General features: G+C 34.0%; 1 protein-coding gene across 2 annotated transcripts in view; it reads right to left on the minus strand.

Moving 5' to 3' along the window:
- LOC149793179 (uncharacterized) overlaps positions 1-16,567 on the minus strand; it is an 83,117-nt gene that overhangs the window by 24,233 nt on the left and 42,317 nt on the right. The window contains exons 8-12 of one of the 2 annotated variants that reach the window (XM_089967106.1): positions 15,732-15,842; positions 13,632-13,694; positions 7,125-7,196; positions 4,736-4,807; positions 1,202-1,228 (exon numbers count right to left, since the gene is read on the minus strand). In XM_089967106.1, the coding sequence (XP_089823232.1) occupies positions 1,206-1,228; positions 4,736-4,807; positions 7,125-7,196; positions 13,632-13,694; positions 15,732-15,842 (341 nt within the window). In that variant the 3' untranslated portion in view covers positions 1,202-1,205. Of the gene's footprint in view, positions 1-1,181; positions 1,229-4,735; positions 4,808-7,124; positions 7,197-13,631; positions 13,695-15,731; positions 15,843-16,567 lie in introns of both variants that reach the window. The other variant, XM_089967105.1, reaches the window with a different exon arrangement.

Consider the following 16,567-nt stretch of genomic DNA (forward strand, 5'->3'; position numbering starts at 1 on the left):
CTAAAACCAATCTGCAGCAATGTTTTTGATTCTCTCAACAACTCACATTGCAACTTGTTTATAGACTGGTGCAGAGCATGAAGACAATGAGTTATTTGTATGCAGAGATGCACCAACAATACCTTGGAATGGTTGTGCTAAACCTACTTTTATACTTTGTGTAAAAGGTCACTGGTGTACATAAAAGATGCACAAGCAATACCTAGTTTGGTTGGACTACACCAAGGTGTTTTGCCTAAATTGTACAAGAAAATTCATTCACAAGACCACATAAACATGTTTATTTTTCAAACTCGATTAAACTGTAAACTTCTTTGTCTACATATAGTGTTAATTATAACACTTTCAGATTATATTTATATACATCTTTGTCTGAATCACGCATAGAAAGTGCAGTCATATGCAATTTGGTTGGATGACCTTTTAAAGCAGAAATAAAACATTTTTTAACAGTTTAATTTGCAAACACCTTACTAGTGACTGGCTAAAGATGGCAACCAATTAATCTATTACTTTTATTGAGGAAATATAATGGCTGTTGAGACCAGGTGACCATCAAATAAAAGTGAAAATTAGGGTTTGTCTTAACAGTATTGCATATTTCACTTTTTAAAAGCAGGAAGAGTGGAGTTGTAGCGCGTCAACTCCAGCATTTTTAAAGTAACATTACTTTTACATTACTGTCCTTTGCAAAAACAAAACCAAACAACAAATTAGCTGCAAAAACCTAATAAAATATCGTTTATTTTTTTAAAAAATTAATGAACATTTCTTTTATTTTATTTTTTACTACATGTATTTGACTTAAAGGTTGTGCAAACTACTATAATTTGTTCCAAATTCACCCTAAGAGATATTAATTCACCCAAACATCTGAGACCAGCATGGATGCTGCTGACTTCTCTTTTTTTCAGGGGGAGTGGGTGCCAGGGATGGGTGGGTGGGTGGGTGTATAAACAAATTCTAAAATAAATGTAGTGTTCTTCAGCATATTCTGTTACAAATATGCTTAACTACATGTACAGAACAAAGCAATAAACTTTCTGAATTATGGTCTAATTTTATTTATTGATTGAAAGAGAGCCAGAATGAAAGATATTTGGATAGTAAAGCATGGATAGAAATACAGAAAAAGACACACAGTACAGTAAAGCAAATATTACCAGACTTCAAAATCTTACGTTTTTCAGCAATACCATACCTCTCTAATAGTTAAACGTCATGAGGTCTGAAATACAAGAGGCAATTACCAGTAATTCTTATATAAAATGACGAATGCTTTTATCTGTACCATTTAATAAAATTTAGATGTCAATGAAAGCATGGAATTTGACAAAGTGATACCAAATGTATTATAAATTATCTATCTGTCTATCTATCTATTTATATATATATATATATATATATATATATATATATATATATATATATATATATATATATATATATATATATATATTCCTTGAGACAAGCTAAGAGAGTCAGAAAGTTAATTATACCTTTTGTGCTTTTTTGTTTTTATTGCAAAACCATACTAAATCAAAATTTGTTAATATCTCATAAATATGCAATATTTCTCATAATAAAATTCATATTATCATCACATGCTGATGATAGATGACTATTTCAATCTAACCAAAATCCTATTAAAAATACATCCTTCTGAGTAGTAACAAGAATACTCGCTCTAGAATGGTAACACTAGAAGACTCAGGCCAGCCAATGGTAACATGTTCAATCAGGGACTGAAAACCACCTATCTGGCTAGGCCAGTGGGTGTTTTCACAATCAATTTACTGTGTGTGTTATCTGTTCCTTTCAGATATTTAGCACAGAAAGTCATTTCCAAGAGGATAACTGTTTCCTCATTTGTGTATAACTATGTTTATTGTTTGTTTTTGCAGTGGACAGTATGAGTGATGCTGAATAGCGCATTAGATGTCAATTTAACACAATAATTATATTTCAGGAGAACAATTCAATTATTATTATCTTAAATAATTAATTGTAGTTTCAATTTCAGTGGTTAATGAATTAATTAAATTCTGTAGTTGTATTCATTTCCCCAATGCAATTAATTTTTTTTATATTTATTTTGACAATGGCTAATTAGTTTGCCAGAAATGCATATCATGATGCCATCTCTGAGACAGTTTCTGTCTTTTCTAAAAGGGACTTTAAAAACCATCAAATTTTAAACAATCCAAATGAAAGTTAGAATTGAAATGTAAACTAAAGCATAACACTGACAAATCTTCAGCTTTACTATCCAAATAATTAAGTTTTCTCTGATGCTTCTAATATTTCATTATCCTGGGTCTTTTTCAAATATCAATTTCAATATCCCTACAAACAGTCAGTATATGTGTGTGTGTGTGTAATTTAGATTTCTAACGTGGCTTTACAATTTTTGTCATATCGCTCAGATGTCTGCAGTGATACAGTTTATAGTGACGTTCAGAACTGGGGCATCATGCATACTGCAGACATGTAGCATCATGTCCCACCCAGACACATTATCCAGACACAAGGCCGACCAGTCCTAACACTAGCCTCTTAATGCTGAGCACCATGTGAGGCAGATGCTAGTACCATTTCTATGAGTCTCTGATATGACTTGGCCAGGGTTCGAACCCACAACCTCAAACATCCAAGGTGGATGCTCTAATCACTTGGGCAACTGGAGTGGTCCAAAGAGTTCGCAAGAGGGACCATGCCAATAGAATGAATATTCTTGACTAGTGACAACAGTGCAACTTCATAACAATGTTTTAGAAAAATAAAACAAACAACATAGCAAGAATATTGGTAACATTTATTTTCATGCGTTTACCACTAAAACACAAGAACAATAGTTGAACACCATGATGTACTTCATTATGGAGTTATCCATTATCATTAGCCATTTTATTATGTTGGGTCTCTTCTCAACTGAGGATATTTGCTATGAAGACAATAATATATGGAAAATCATACATAAATGCCTGACTATAGAACACATTGTTACTGACATTATACTCACAGGTAGAGAAGAGAATAATAGAGTGAATGAGATCAACAAAACAACAGATAAGAACATGATTAAAAGCATTTGATGATTGAGATAATCTGCTGGTTAATATGGCATACAACAAAGCATATGGACTGACTTTAAAGTTAAAACATAGACTTGATCCAGCGCTGAAACTTTATACTAAATAATTTCAATACAGATAGACTAAATATGGAGTTGTATTCTGAGATGAAATCATAATGTAAACTTTGTAAGACAGGAATTACATTCCAATAACCACACATGCTAATAATGGATACATTTTGTGTACAAAGATAATGAGGATCACTAGGTAGGCAGGATTACACGCAGAGACACACACATGCATGCATACACACACACCACACATACATGCACATATATTTGTATTTCTTGATTGGACAGATATGTCAACAGTTAAGTATACAACAATATGCAGACTTGCATAACATGTTGAGATATATTATTGGCATGGCATGAACAAATCTATGAGCAAATCATGATGAGTGATGTGTTCAAGAGAACTGGCCACATGTGCAGAGTTGGTAAATTGACGTTAAAAAATAACTGAAGGTTACTTTTACTGTGAAAAACACAAAGCTTATGATAAGCACTAATTATAACTGGAGTTTACCTTACATGCAGATTTAGCAGAGCCAGCATTTGACAATGGAAATACATTCCTCTCAAAATATTCAATACAAACATTAAGTACAGTACAGTATATTACTGGTAAATATTATCCCATTTGTTTTAGCGTTAGCTTTCATACAATACAGTATCATACCTTAATCACCTATGTCAGCCAACAAAATACTATGAAATAAAACAATGACGGATATAACAAGACAAAAAAGAAGACATACAAATTAGTGTTAATTAGTTAAATTGATAAACTTTATGTTTGTACGTATGTTATGTTCTCATTTTGGATATACTAAAAGAGGATTTTATAATGGGCAGAGTGGGTATAGATGAGACAGGGTAATAAAAAAAATCTAACATTCACAGAGAGTACATAATCAATGAAACTTTTCATGCATGTTAAAAAAAATTACAAGTTGGAGATTAAAGTCTTTTTAAACATTTATATGTTTTAGGAAATTACTTGGATATCAGATTCTGATTTTACTTGAAATATCTCACCTCCAACTAATTTCATGAATGAACTAGTCCCATTCCTTGCCCAAATGAATAAATTCTGTTCTTTTCGTTAAGTTCTGATTTCTTTATATGGTTATACCTAGTCTTCGTATTTTCAAAAATTAAAGTTTCATTTTCATTGTTTTTCAGTTTCTTTTTATCTTGCCTAATAATAAATGATGTGTGATATCAAGAAACGAATTTCATAATTATTTGTGTACAACATGGATTCTTTTCAATGAACATGAATCCAAGTCACTTTGTTCAAACATGCAAGTCCAACATGAATCATGCTGATGAATTATTTTTTTCAGGACTTTTGGTTATCACAAATTCCAGATATAGTGTTCTCAAGCATATTCTGTTACAAACCTGCCAAAATATAAGAACAAAACAAAGCATGAAAACATTTAAATTACACACCCACACAGAAGATTATTACTCTGATCTTGTACAATATTCAATTGACAGCGTAGCAAAATGTAACTTATTTGGACAGCAAAACATCCATACAAATGTGACAAAAAAGAAATGCAGTGTAGAAAAGCAAACAATACTTACCTCTATATGGACTGAGATCCTGATTCTGATCAAAATTTATCAACTGACTTTTTTTATCCTGCATCAGCTTGTCTGTAAAGCAAGAGGTATTTACCTATAATGCTTATAAACTGAAGAACTGCTTTTATTTATATCAGTACACTATATAAAATGTGAATGTAAATGAAAACTTGGAACTTGATAAACTTATAGCATCCTATTATCAAAGCTTGTTTCGTTCATGACAAGAAATTCAGAAAAGTTATTATAAATGTGGTGGTTTTGGTCATTTGTATTGAAAAACAATAATAACTAATATTCTTAGAGATAGATACTTCAAATATGGACTGCTTATGGTAATGCCCTTTCATCTGAAAGTTTGCAGATCAGACAAGCATATACACCTGCCACATTTTGTTTAATCTGATTAAAATGTGTTTTGCAATCAATTAACCAAGAGGTGCAAATTTGAAAACCTACTAAAGTTACCAATTTACTTATAAGGCATGTGACAAATGACACATAGTGTTTATAAAGATACTAAGCTGGCAGGTCAAGAGCAGACAGTAATGGGTTTCAGGGGAATGCATGGTGCCTACAGTCAGTAAATGAGCGTAACTGGTCTACCAATTCAAGCAGTTGTGAAGAAATCTGAGCTGTCTTTGGATCTCTCTGCCATTTTCAGTTAGTGCAGTTTCCTGTAAGTGCAGTTCCATGTTCACCAGGTAGAGAAACTGGAGGAGGCCCAAATTCAGTATACCCAGGGGAACCAGGTTTACTGCTGAACTTAAGATCCTCACAAGAGATAGAAATAAGCAGGCCAACAGCAATGTCCTGGCTCTCATGCCTCCAAATGGGCCAGAATTCTGTATACAATGTCCACCAGGACATCAACTAAATCCCTATTCATAAGAAAATTCAACCCACACACACAAGAAATCCTGAGATGGAACTACATACATGTCAACCACTTGAGGGGTATAAGCATAATTATTGCTACTATAAGTGTCAAAAAGCATCATTTGGGCATAACAAATGTAATCTACATATCACATACCAGAATCACAGCATGTATGAAAAAGACTGTGCTCAGAGTTCTGTTTTACAATACTCTTATATTATTCTTTTAAAGTTTGTAAAGCAGTATTGACTTTATCCTTTTCTATTATCTGACATGTTTTGAAGTTTGAATAGATCCATCTGCTCTAACATTTTCTGTAATATAACATCCATAACTCACAATGTAAAGCGTTTCTCTTAACATCTGGCACCATTTTCTTTAACTAATTAGCTTAACAATATAATGAATCTGTGAGGAAAAGTTCATATTTGATGACACCAGTCTGTTTTCTTGGAAATGGGTCATATCCAGTTCCTTTCTTAAGCAGCAGTTATTTTTTAAAGAATATTCTCAAATTTATATGAGTGTAATTAAAGAGATGATAATAAACATGACAAAAACAACTTTTTCTTGGTTATTTTTATCTTATTTTTTAACGTAAATAAAAAGCAAAATGCATATACAGACATGCGTAAAATGCAATTTGGCCAAATAAAGTAATGATTATGCTAAAAGAAAAATGGCTGGCATTTGTGGAACTAGCACCAGTTTCTCTAGGTTTGGCAAAAGGCTCAGCCAGATCACTATGGACCAGGAGCGAGACAGATCTTATCTTGCCATTGTGGATCAACCAGTAATCAAAATAATGGAGGACAGGTATCCCCAGTGACCTCAGATGGGCTGCAACTTCTGCCATTGTTCTGGAAAAAGCTCAAGGAAGAAGATGGATGTACACCTCTTCCCTTAACTGCACTGGCTTTGACTGGTAAAAAAGCATAGGGATCTTTGCTGAAGGAGTTTTTGCTGAAGGAGGATGCTCCGAAAACTGAAGATGGTATCCTCTCTTTGGTATAGAGATGACCCACCTCTTATTTACTATGTTCAACCAAACCTAGATCTAAGGTAAGGAAAGATTCATTTTCATTGTTCCTCAGTGTATTTTTCTCCTGCAGTATAATAGCTCATGTGCGATTATGAAAAAAAGTCCTCAAAATTGGCTGTGTCCAACCTGTTCTTATCAATTTATCTAAGTCACTTTGCTCAAACTAGTGAGTCCAACATGGATCCTGCTGATTGACTGTTTTCTTTTCTCAGGGATTTGGATGATAATAAGAACATTCTAAATATAGTGTTCTGCATCATATTCTGCTACAGAGCTGCCAAAATATATAATACAAGAAAGGAAGACTTTTAAATTACATACCTTAATTGAATATCATTACCCTGATCTTGTACATAATTAAATTGACAACATAGCAAAATGTAAAACATTTGGTCAGCAAAACATGGATAAAAATGCAGGGAAAATAAATGCAAGAAATGCAGTATAGTAAAGCAAATGATACTTACCACAATATCTTTGCAAACCAGTCTTCTGTTCATCATTTAGCAATGGCATAATATTCTCCCACTTCAAATTGTCTGTTAAAGATTAGAGATAATTTCATATACCAAATATATACAACAAACAACTGCTGTCATTTTTATCAACACACAAAATAATTTTTATTGATAAAACATAATGAATCAAACTCTTTCAGTACCTATATATGTAATCTTCATCATAATGAAATGCTTCCAATATCTTGGCAACATAAGTTTGATAACAATCCCAATAAAAATACAGGCTCTTGATGCCTGGATGCTTTCTTCAAATTTGCTCAAATTCTGTTAGGTGTATGAAACTGATAACAATAATAGTCATAATTGATACTGAATCAGTCTCGTTTGAAAAAGAACACCTTTAAAACCTTAATGTCATAATGCCTTCTGTGTAACTTGGGTGCAATGGGCCATTGTCAGAAAAGATGCTACAATGTCTCACATCACATATCTGGACACTGCTCATGGATACAAAATAAAGCTGGTGAAACAAAAATGTTTAATCTGAACAAGAAGCTCAAGTTGGTATGAAATAAGTCATTTGGCCTGGGGATTGCTCTCAACTACTTGTGCATATGAGTCCAGGATGCTATCTACTAAGCTACTGCACCTAAGAATAAATTAATGTCATAGTCATCACAAATTCACCAAATACACACCAATATTCCTGGCTCAGATGAGTTAAGTCCACTTTTAAGACTTTTTCCAGAGGCTTTAGACATCTTGTGCTGGGCATTGAGAATAAAGTGTGTATCCTAAGGATAAAACATGTAAGGTAACTCAGCATGGTCCAGGAATCAAACTCAGTACTCCAGCATGGGTGTCAGACTTGCTGAATACTGAGCTAACAACAGGAGATTATCTGTGTGCATGAAAGATGCACCAGTAGTACCATCATTTGGTTGGGCAAAGTCAGCTGTAAGACATTTTGCCTAAGAGGTTACTGGTGTGCATCAAAAACACACAAACAATACCAGCCATGGCTGGGTTACTCCCACTTCAAGCTATTTATGCTAGTGATGCTCATCAGAGATGCATAAACAATACTGGTTTGGTTTGGCAAAGTCTACTTGATGGTAATTAGACACACGGTTGTATGTGTACATAAATGCAGCAACAATACTGGGTTTGGACTAAGCCAATTTTATAGCATTTTGCCAAAATGTCATTGGTGTATATTAAAGATTTACAAGCAATACTTTGTTTGGTTGGGCTAAGCCCACTATAAGATATTCTACCTAAATAGCACAAAACAGCAAATTCATTCCCATAATTGCACAAACAATATTATTTGAACAGCTTACAAATAATTATTGTTTTATCTACTTAAAGAGCTATATATATTTTAAATTCTATAATTGTTTGGCTCAGCTGTAAAACTTTGTTAAATGTAGTAATCAATCCAATTTTCCAAAAATTATTTTGTCATCTTTTTTAAATTGTTTTCTGCAAGGGGGGAGGACTATGTATATCACTAAACTTGTAATTCTTAATACTCCTCTGTTGTTTTTTTAGATAAGATAAGATAAGAATTCTTTAAGATAAGAATTCTTTTAATATGCAAACTAGCATGTATTGCATAATTTCCATCACATTTGGTCTATTCTATTCAAAATGGTAAGCCAGATATCTGAATGTAGATCAGCATTATTAGTACAAACATGAAAAGTCCTTATGTCAGGAATCTTTCTCTCAAGTGTAGTCAAATGCTATACAAAATTTTTGGAGAAATGTTACAGTTGTTTCTGCCAATCAGGGTTTCTGTATTCTTAGTAATGGTGGCTGTATATTTGTTGATAGGTTGGCATCATTTGTAAAAGTTTGAAAGATCTTCATGCCAGAATGCTTTCTGCGAATTATGATCGAATTATGATCACAGTTTTTAAATTGTACAAGGTTTTTCTTTTTTTTAGTAATTTTAGCCATATGTATTAGTGAATCTTGATCAGTTGCATAAACTTGAAAAGCTTCTATGCAAAGATATTTTTTTCTTAAACTTTTGTAAAACCTTTTAAGTTTTGTTTTTTATTCAAGCCATTTAAATTTTTTCCTGTCTTTAGTAATATGGGCCCATATCTGAAAATTTATGTAAGTGTTTCTGCAGCTTTTATGACCAAAGGCAATATTTGATGCTGGATCGTCATTTGTACAAATTTTAATGGTCCTCATGAAAGATTGTGTTCTGTTAAATATGATCAAGTCCTGGAGAAGATGTTCTTTGAATGTTTTCAGTATTTAGCAATGGAAATCATGTTTGATAGTGGATCAACATCATTTGTATAAACTTGAAACATCTTCATGCACGGATACTTTCTGCAAAATTAAGTCAAATTCTGTTTAGCAGTTTAAGAAAAAATGTCATTTAAAGGCTTTTCGAATTTTAGTAACAGTTGAAGATTTTGATAGTTATATATGTCTATATAATATGCACATATACAAATTGTAAAAAATTGGATGACTATGCCTTTCATGTTGTAAACACTAGTAAATATTAGTTCTTCATTATACTATTCTTGGAATACATTTAGGACAGATGTCACATTATTTCAAATACAGGAGGTGCTATAAGAATACTTTACCTTCAAACATTCACAACTAAAATGAATTTTCAAAGCAATATTATGGCTTAATAGAAATTCTTAAAATAATGCAGAGATCCCTCATGGCAATGTAATTACAAATTCAAGTTCCTCCTCTGATACAATGTTCTTGGCTGGTCTACCAACTGATTGTTGAACAATGATTAATAAGGCCACAGAGGGGCTATCAAAGTGAGCTGAATAGTGGAGCTCATGATATGGCAGAGCACCTATGGAATCATTGTGAACTTTAGGAAAGCATAATTGACAATCCCACTTCAGGCTAAAGGTGCACATTGCCTAAGCCCTCTAATTTGGGACTGGGAAAACAAAAGTGGAGGTTGCTGTTTAGCTTTATCAGAAACAAATGCACAGAGGCTCTCTCTCTCGTACAATCTGGACAGGATGAGACTGTTATAGATTGGTGCAGAGACTATTATATGTCGGCTACCTTGCCTCTACTTGGTCAGGCTGTCTGCCAAATATCCTTCTTCACAGAAACGTGACAAAATTGGAGGGTAATCCCTACAGATTTTACCAGTAAAGGATGGTCCAAAATTCAGTGCAGTGAAAAAGTATAAGTGTTTGGGGTAAAGCAATACACCTGTGCTAGGTACTGACATGATTCACAGCCTTTGATATGATACATTATTGATACACAACAACTTGATGGCCTTTCCATCTTTACAAAGTCTGTCAGCTGCAGATGGTACACTTTTTTGGTATATTGACATATATTTCCAATATGTAAATTATCTATAGACATAGAATTTGCATCTATTTATATGCCTTTCTCATCCATGGCAAGATAACAGAATTACTTTCAAACAGACCATCTGTCAGTTGTCTGTGATATAAATTCAACCTTTTAAGTCATTTCAGGCTGCCCAATTTGATCAGATGCATCACTCATCTTGGCTGCCATGTTCTTTGTTTTGCACTGCATGAATGCTTTAAAAATATTTTATTTTCAATTTTCAGGTTATTCTTTACCCTGAACTGGAACAAACAATAGCACATCTTGTATCAATATTTCTAAGGCAAAAGTATCAATGAATTGTTTCACCTTTAGTAAGTGTGCCTCCATGCTACCAATGATGAGACAATCATACAGCAACTCTTTACTTGGTTGATGCACCTTTGTAGAGTAATTAACACTGCCCTCTTATTCCAGACTGATTTTGTAGCAGGTAGATTTTTCCTTGAGCCATGAACTGTAAAGAACTAGCCCTTCTGTTTTCAAGTGAACACCACACCCAAATCTGACATGCCCATGAACAAATAGGAATGGGGTTACCAGTTTGCCAGGTAGAGAAACTGGAGGGGGCACAATTACAGTCTTCCCAGTGGAACCAGATCTGCCACAGAGTTTAAGATCACCACAAAAGATAGACACAGATGACCCATTAGTAAAGTCCTGGATCTCAGTGCCTCCACAAGGGCCAAGATTTTGTCTACTCTATCCAGTGGGACGTGGTCTAATCGCCTTTTCATAAGAAAATTCCCCCTCATTTATGTCTAAAATCCTGAGATGTAACTAGCTCCAATTTATCTAGGTTTGCCAAAAGACCCAGCTGGGTCACTGCAGACCAGAAACAAGACAGATCAACCAGTCATCAAATTACTGAAGGATTATTATACCTGATTGACCTTAGGTGGCCAGTGTCCACTGCCATTACTCTGGGAGAGAGGATAGGCTGAATGGCAGAGCAGGAAAGTAGTAAACGTCCTGATCCAGAGAAAACCGGAGGTCATTTCTCCGAGAAGGAAAATTTGGTAAGTGAAGGTATGCATCTTGGAGGTCAATGGGGAGCAGCCAGTTGCTGAGTCTTATGACATTCATGACTGAGACTGTGGTCACCAACTTTAAGTGTTCCTCCTGAGGAATCTTGTTTAAGGCAGAAAGGTCAATAATCAGCCAAACCCTATTACCTTTTTTGTAACAAAAATACTTGGGAGTAGAAGGCTAGAATGTACTCTCTACTGTGCCCTTCTGGTGAAGGGGAGTGTTCCTCCTCCTTAAGAAGACTTTACTGGAGAAAAAGCACGGAGATCCTTGCCAGAGGAGGATGCTCACAGAACTGAAGCTTGTATGATCCTTCTGAAGCTTGTATGATCCTTCCTTTGCTATAGGCAGGACTCACATGTCATCTGCTATCAACCAAGCCTATGAAAAGAGGGCTATTCAAACACCTATTGTAGCTGAAGAAAGAGGGATGTCAAGCAGGAGAGACATGGCATGACTCTCTCATCACCCTAGAATTTCTTCCCTTGGTATGGACCCTGGACCTAACTCCAGACATGCCAACCCTAACAAGACCTTCCCAGTAATGTAGTTGCATTTTTCCATAAATTAGACCAGTTTTCAGTAATGTGACGAGTACGTCTACTTTTGGCAAGGACCCAGACCTAGTCCAACCATAAACAGCAGAAAGGATACCTGTCTGTACTTTGGCAATTAGTATATGCAAGGCAAGTGAGGAGTGTATCCCATGGAACTTTAGTATGCTTCCATTTTCCCTCCTTTTGATTTAACATAGCTGCAAACAGAAAATCCTCGACTAATAGACATCAATAACAAAAATGTTGATTATAATATTAATGGATGGCATGAGACCTGAAGTCAATAACAATCTAAGATCAGCCTGTATGGTATTAATGACTAGTGATTGTGTGAGACTTGTGGTCATACACGATGCAAGATCAACAGTGTAACTTATCTCATGTATTGAAGACAATAACCTTTATGAACCCATCAAGGATACAATCTTATGACTTTGAATAAAAACTAGTGAAACAATGTTGACTTGCTGCAGATGAAAAAGAGTGGTTTACAACCTGTGATCAACAATAGTTTACTATCAGAAATACTTAACCTTAGCATTGGTGATAATGAAAATCTTGAACTCAACAAAACAACAAAATATTGATAAATGGTGCGACCACCTGCTCACACTAAAAGATGACAATGCTGGTGTGGGACCCCTAAAATAAGTATAAATATTAACATATACTGTAACATTATTTAAAGAATCTTCAGTAATCAAATTATCTCAGATGTAAACTAAACTGAGGTCACAACAAATCCTGAGATATACAGGGTTACAGCCTACCCAAAATTCAGGGAAAACAATTATAGAAAAGTGGTTCCAAACCTTTTTGAGTATGAGGACTTCTTAACTTCTAAAAAAATGTTGCAGACATCCATATCTTAATAACTGTACTTTTTGACTCCCTTGAAATAACCCTGTGTCCCCTCTCCCCCCGGGGTCCACAGAATACAAGTTGGGAACCAATATAGTGAATACCCAATTGCTGATTTAGGAAGGGTAGCATAAAGGCACTGCTGACATGCAGAACACAAATATCCTAAAATATCACATGAGAACAACAACTATGACCACATATGCAATAGACTGAGATTGAATGGAATATTTTTTAAAAATGTTTTTAAACTATTTCTTTGCAAATGATAGTGTATCTTTTATTTTGAGTCATTTGGCTCAAATTTGAGAAAACTGCTGTTTTAAATGAGAGTTCTCAACATACATAATATTTACTACTCTACACTTGTTTCTCTCTATTTGCCCCAACTTTACCCTATTTTGGAAGCAAATATCAGAATCTAGCATGAGCCTTTTTGATGGATTTGTGCAGGCATCATGGGAAATGGGGACATTATAAACAATTTCTAAAATAAATATGTTTTCCAGCACATTCTACTAAATACCTGCAAACTATATAAATTGAACAAATAAATTATTACACTAATAGTAAATCAGTAGTCCAATCATATGCATTAACCAGATGATAGTGAAGAAAAATGAAATACATTTAGACAACAGATGGTTCAAAATACAGAAATGAAGCACAGAATGGCAAGGCACTTATTTACCAAAATTTTTTTTCCCACGACTCATTTTCAGCAGTGGTTTTTCCTGTTCATCAGTTAAATTTCCTGTAATGCAAAAGTCTATTATGAAGAACTACTTATAGTCATAGCAACTTAATCAACTGTTAAAGTGATACTAAACACATTATCAATGATCAAAATTTGCTTTTCTAGAGACAAAAGAAAATCAGAGTTACAGGGTTAAATTAGTCTTTTTTATTGCAAAAACAGTAAATCAAATTCTTTCAAAACATCTTTAATATACTTGTATCTTCCTTAAATTAAATTCAAACCATTACTGTAATGATAAAAGACTACTTCAAAAGTGATCAAAGTTTTATTAAAAGCACAGGCTCTAGATGGGTAATAGGACTACAATCTCATGAGGTGTAGCAAGCTCAGTCAATAAGATAGCAAGCCCACATCACAATAGATTGTGTACATCACAGATGCACCAATACTACTCTGGCCTAAGCATGGTATTTTGCCTAAAGGGATTATCAGTCCCTAACTTGGTTTGGTTGGGCTCAGCCCACTTGATTGTAATTTGCTAAAACATTATTGGTCTGCATCAGAGACTAAAGAACCATAATTTATTTGGGCGGAGTAAGCTCATTTTATGGTCCTTTGTTTTATTCCTCTGTATTGATACATACAAACAATATCTAATGTTGGAGGGTAAATTATCTCAATTTAAAGTACTCCATGTAAATTGCATAGTAATGCAAATTCATTCACAAAATTAAGCAAACATGATTATTTCTTTTTTTTTACTTAACTTATTCATATCTTTGGATCATCCTTCAGTGTTACTTGTTATATTTCTATGACATTTTTTCTTCAGTATTAAATCCGAGATTAAAAATGTATTCCCTAAGGCGCATTATTTTGCTAATTGATATAATCTGCTTAATTGAAATGTATGCAATCCATTTTCCAAAATTATCTTTTATGTGTTTTGTGCAAGAAAGGGGGAGGGGAGACTCTGCATGACCCTGAACCTGATTCTCACTAGACATCATTAAAGGTTACTTATTCTGTTCAAGTCAAACTGGCAAGTACATGATGATATCTATCATTTTTGGTCAAGTGCTTTTCAAAACAGGAGCCATATTTGAAGATTGATCTGCATCATTTGAAGAAAGATGAAAGGTTTTGATGCCAAAATGCTTTCTCTCAAATATGCATATTCTAAACAGCAGTTTTGGGGATGTTGTTTAAAGGCATTTCTATCTTCGGTAATGGCACACATATTTGATGGTATATCAGGATTGATTATAAAAACTTAAAAACCCACTTTCCCAAAAAAGTTTCTGTCAAATTTGGTAAAACCATTTTTGAGTGATTTTTCAGAAAAAGTTATTTAAATGTTTATATATTTTTAGTACAGTGTCCATAACTGATGGATTGAGTCTTTTGTTTCATGCAAAGATACTGTATAATATCATTAAACATAAATTATGTTCAGCAATTTTGGATAATTTCTTTAAAAGTCTGCTATTTTCAGTAATGCTGCCCACACTGGATAGGTCTTCGTGTTATGCTATATTTTGTCAGGTTTAGTGAAAATTATGTTGAGCAGTTTCTGAGAAGAAGTCATTATAGATTTTCATATTTTTAGTAACAGGGGCTTTTCTACATTTAGTAATAGTGGCCACATCTGAAGGTACTCATTGTTTACAAAACTGAAAGGGTTTCCTTCCAGGATTGTTACTGTCAATTTCATCAAATCCAATTTAGTGGTTTTTGAGAGGATGTGGTTTAAAGACGTTTTCTTAAAATTTTTAGCAATCACAGCCATCTCTGAAGGTGGATTAGCATCACTTGTACAACATGAAAATCTTTGATACCAGTATGTTCTGTGCAGAATTAGGTCAAAGTTGGTCTGGTGGTTTTGGTGAAGAAGTCTAAATTGCAAGTCTTGACAGATACAATAATACATGCAAAAGATGAAGCAAAAGGTAACAATATAGCCATATATTTCATAATGGCTATTGGTCATGCGTTTGAGAAGTTGACAGTAAGCTGCATAAAGGCCATGACATAAGATCACTTGGCCTTTTGGCCAGGAATGCTAAACATATGCAAATAAGCAGAACTTACTTTTCCTGCGCTGGCAACATGAGCATTTATGATATATTAATACCACAACACTGAACATAAAGGAGATGATGATCATCACAAGGACTACAATCACCAGAGCATTACAGCTACCTGAATAAAAGGAAAGAAGAAAATGATATATGCATGTAGCAGAACATACATACAAGATGATGACAATGTGTGTGTGCATGTGAGGATGTGTGTCACTGTTCCCTGTATACTTCAGTCAGTAGCACGATAATATGCAATTGACATTTTTATTACTTTTCTAGGTCACTGCATTTAAATTCACATCTCAAGAAAACACAGCATATGTAAAGGATCACAACATTGTCATCTCTTTTATAACGGCTAATGGTTATACATTTTTGAGAAGTTGACAATAAGAATCATAAGTGGACAAAGGAGGACAAATAATGGGCATGGGATCATACCAAAAGATCGCTTGGTGTTTATGACCAGGAATGCTAAACACATGAAAAGAAACAAAACTTATTTTTTAGGCACTTGCAAAATGCATTTTACTTGCAGGGGCAGCTAAGATACTCATGTAAAAATACTACACATACTACAACTGTGATTACAGTGATCACAATGATGACTATTATCATATAATTACTGCTAGCTGAATAAAAAGAAAAAATTACATCTAGCTGAGAATTACACATGCCAGATGATGAGAAGGTGAATGCAGGTGACTCAAATATGTATAACTATGTAACATCATGACCGTTAAGATGTACATGGGGATGTGATATTAATTTGAAATTAGTCAACTGAAAGACCATTCACACCAATCTGTGTGTATTAAAGATATCATTCTCAAATGCATATTT

Source organism: Sinohyriopsis cumingii, chromosome 8 (genome assembly GCF_028554795.1).
Source record: "Sinohyriopsis cumingii isolate HCF-2022 chromosome 8, ASM2855479v2, whole genome shotgun sequence".
NCBI lineage: Eukaryota > Metazoa > Mollusca > Bivalvia > Unionida > Unionidae > Sinohyriopsis > Sinohyriopsis cumingii.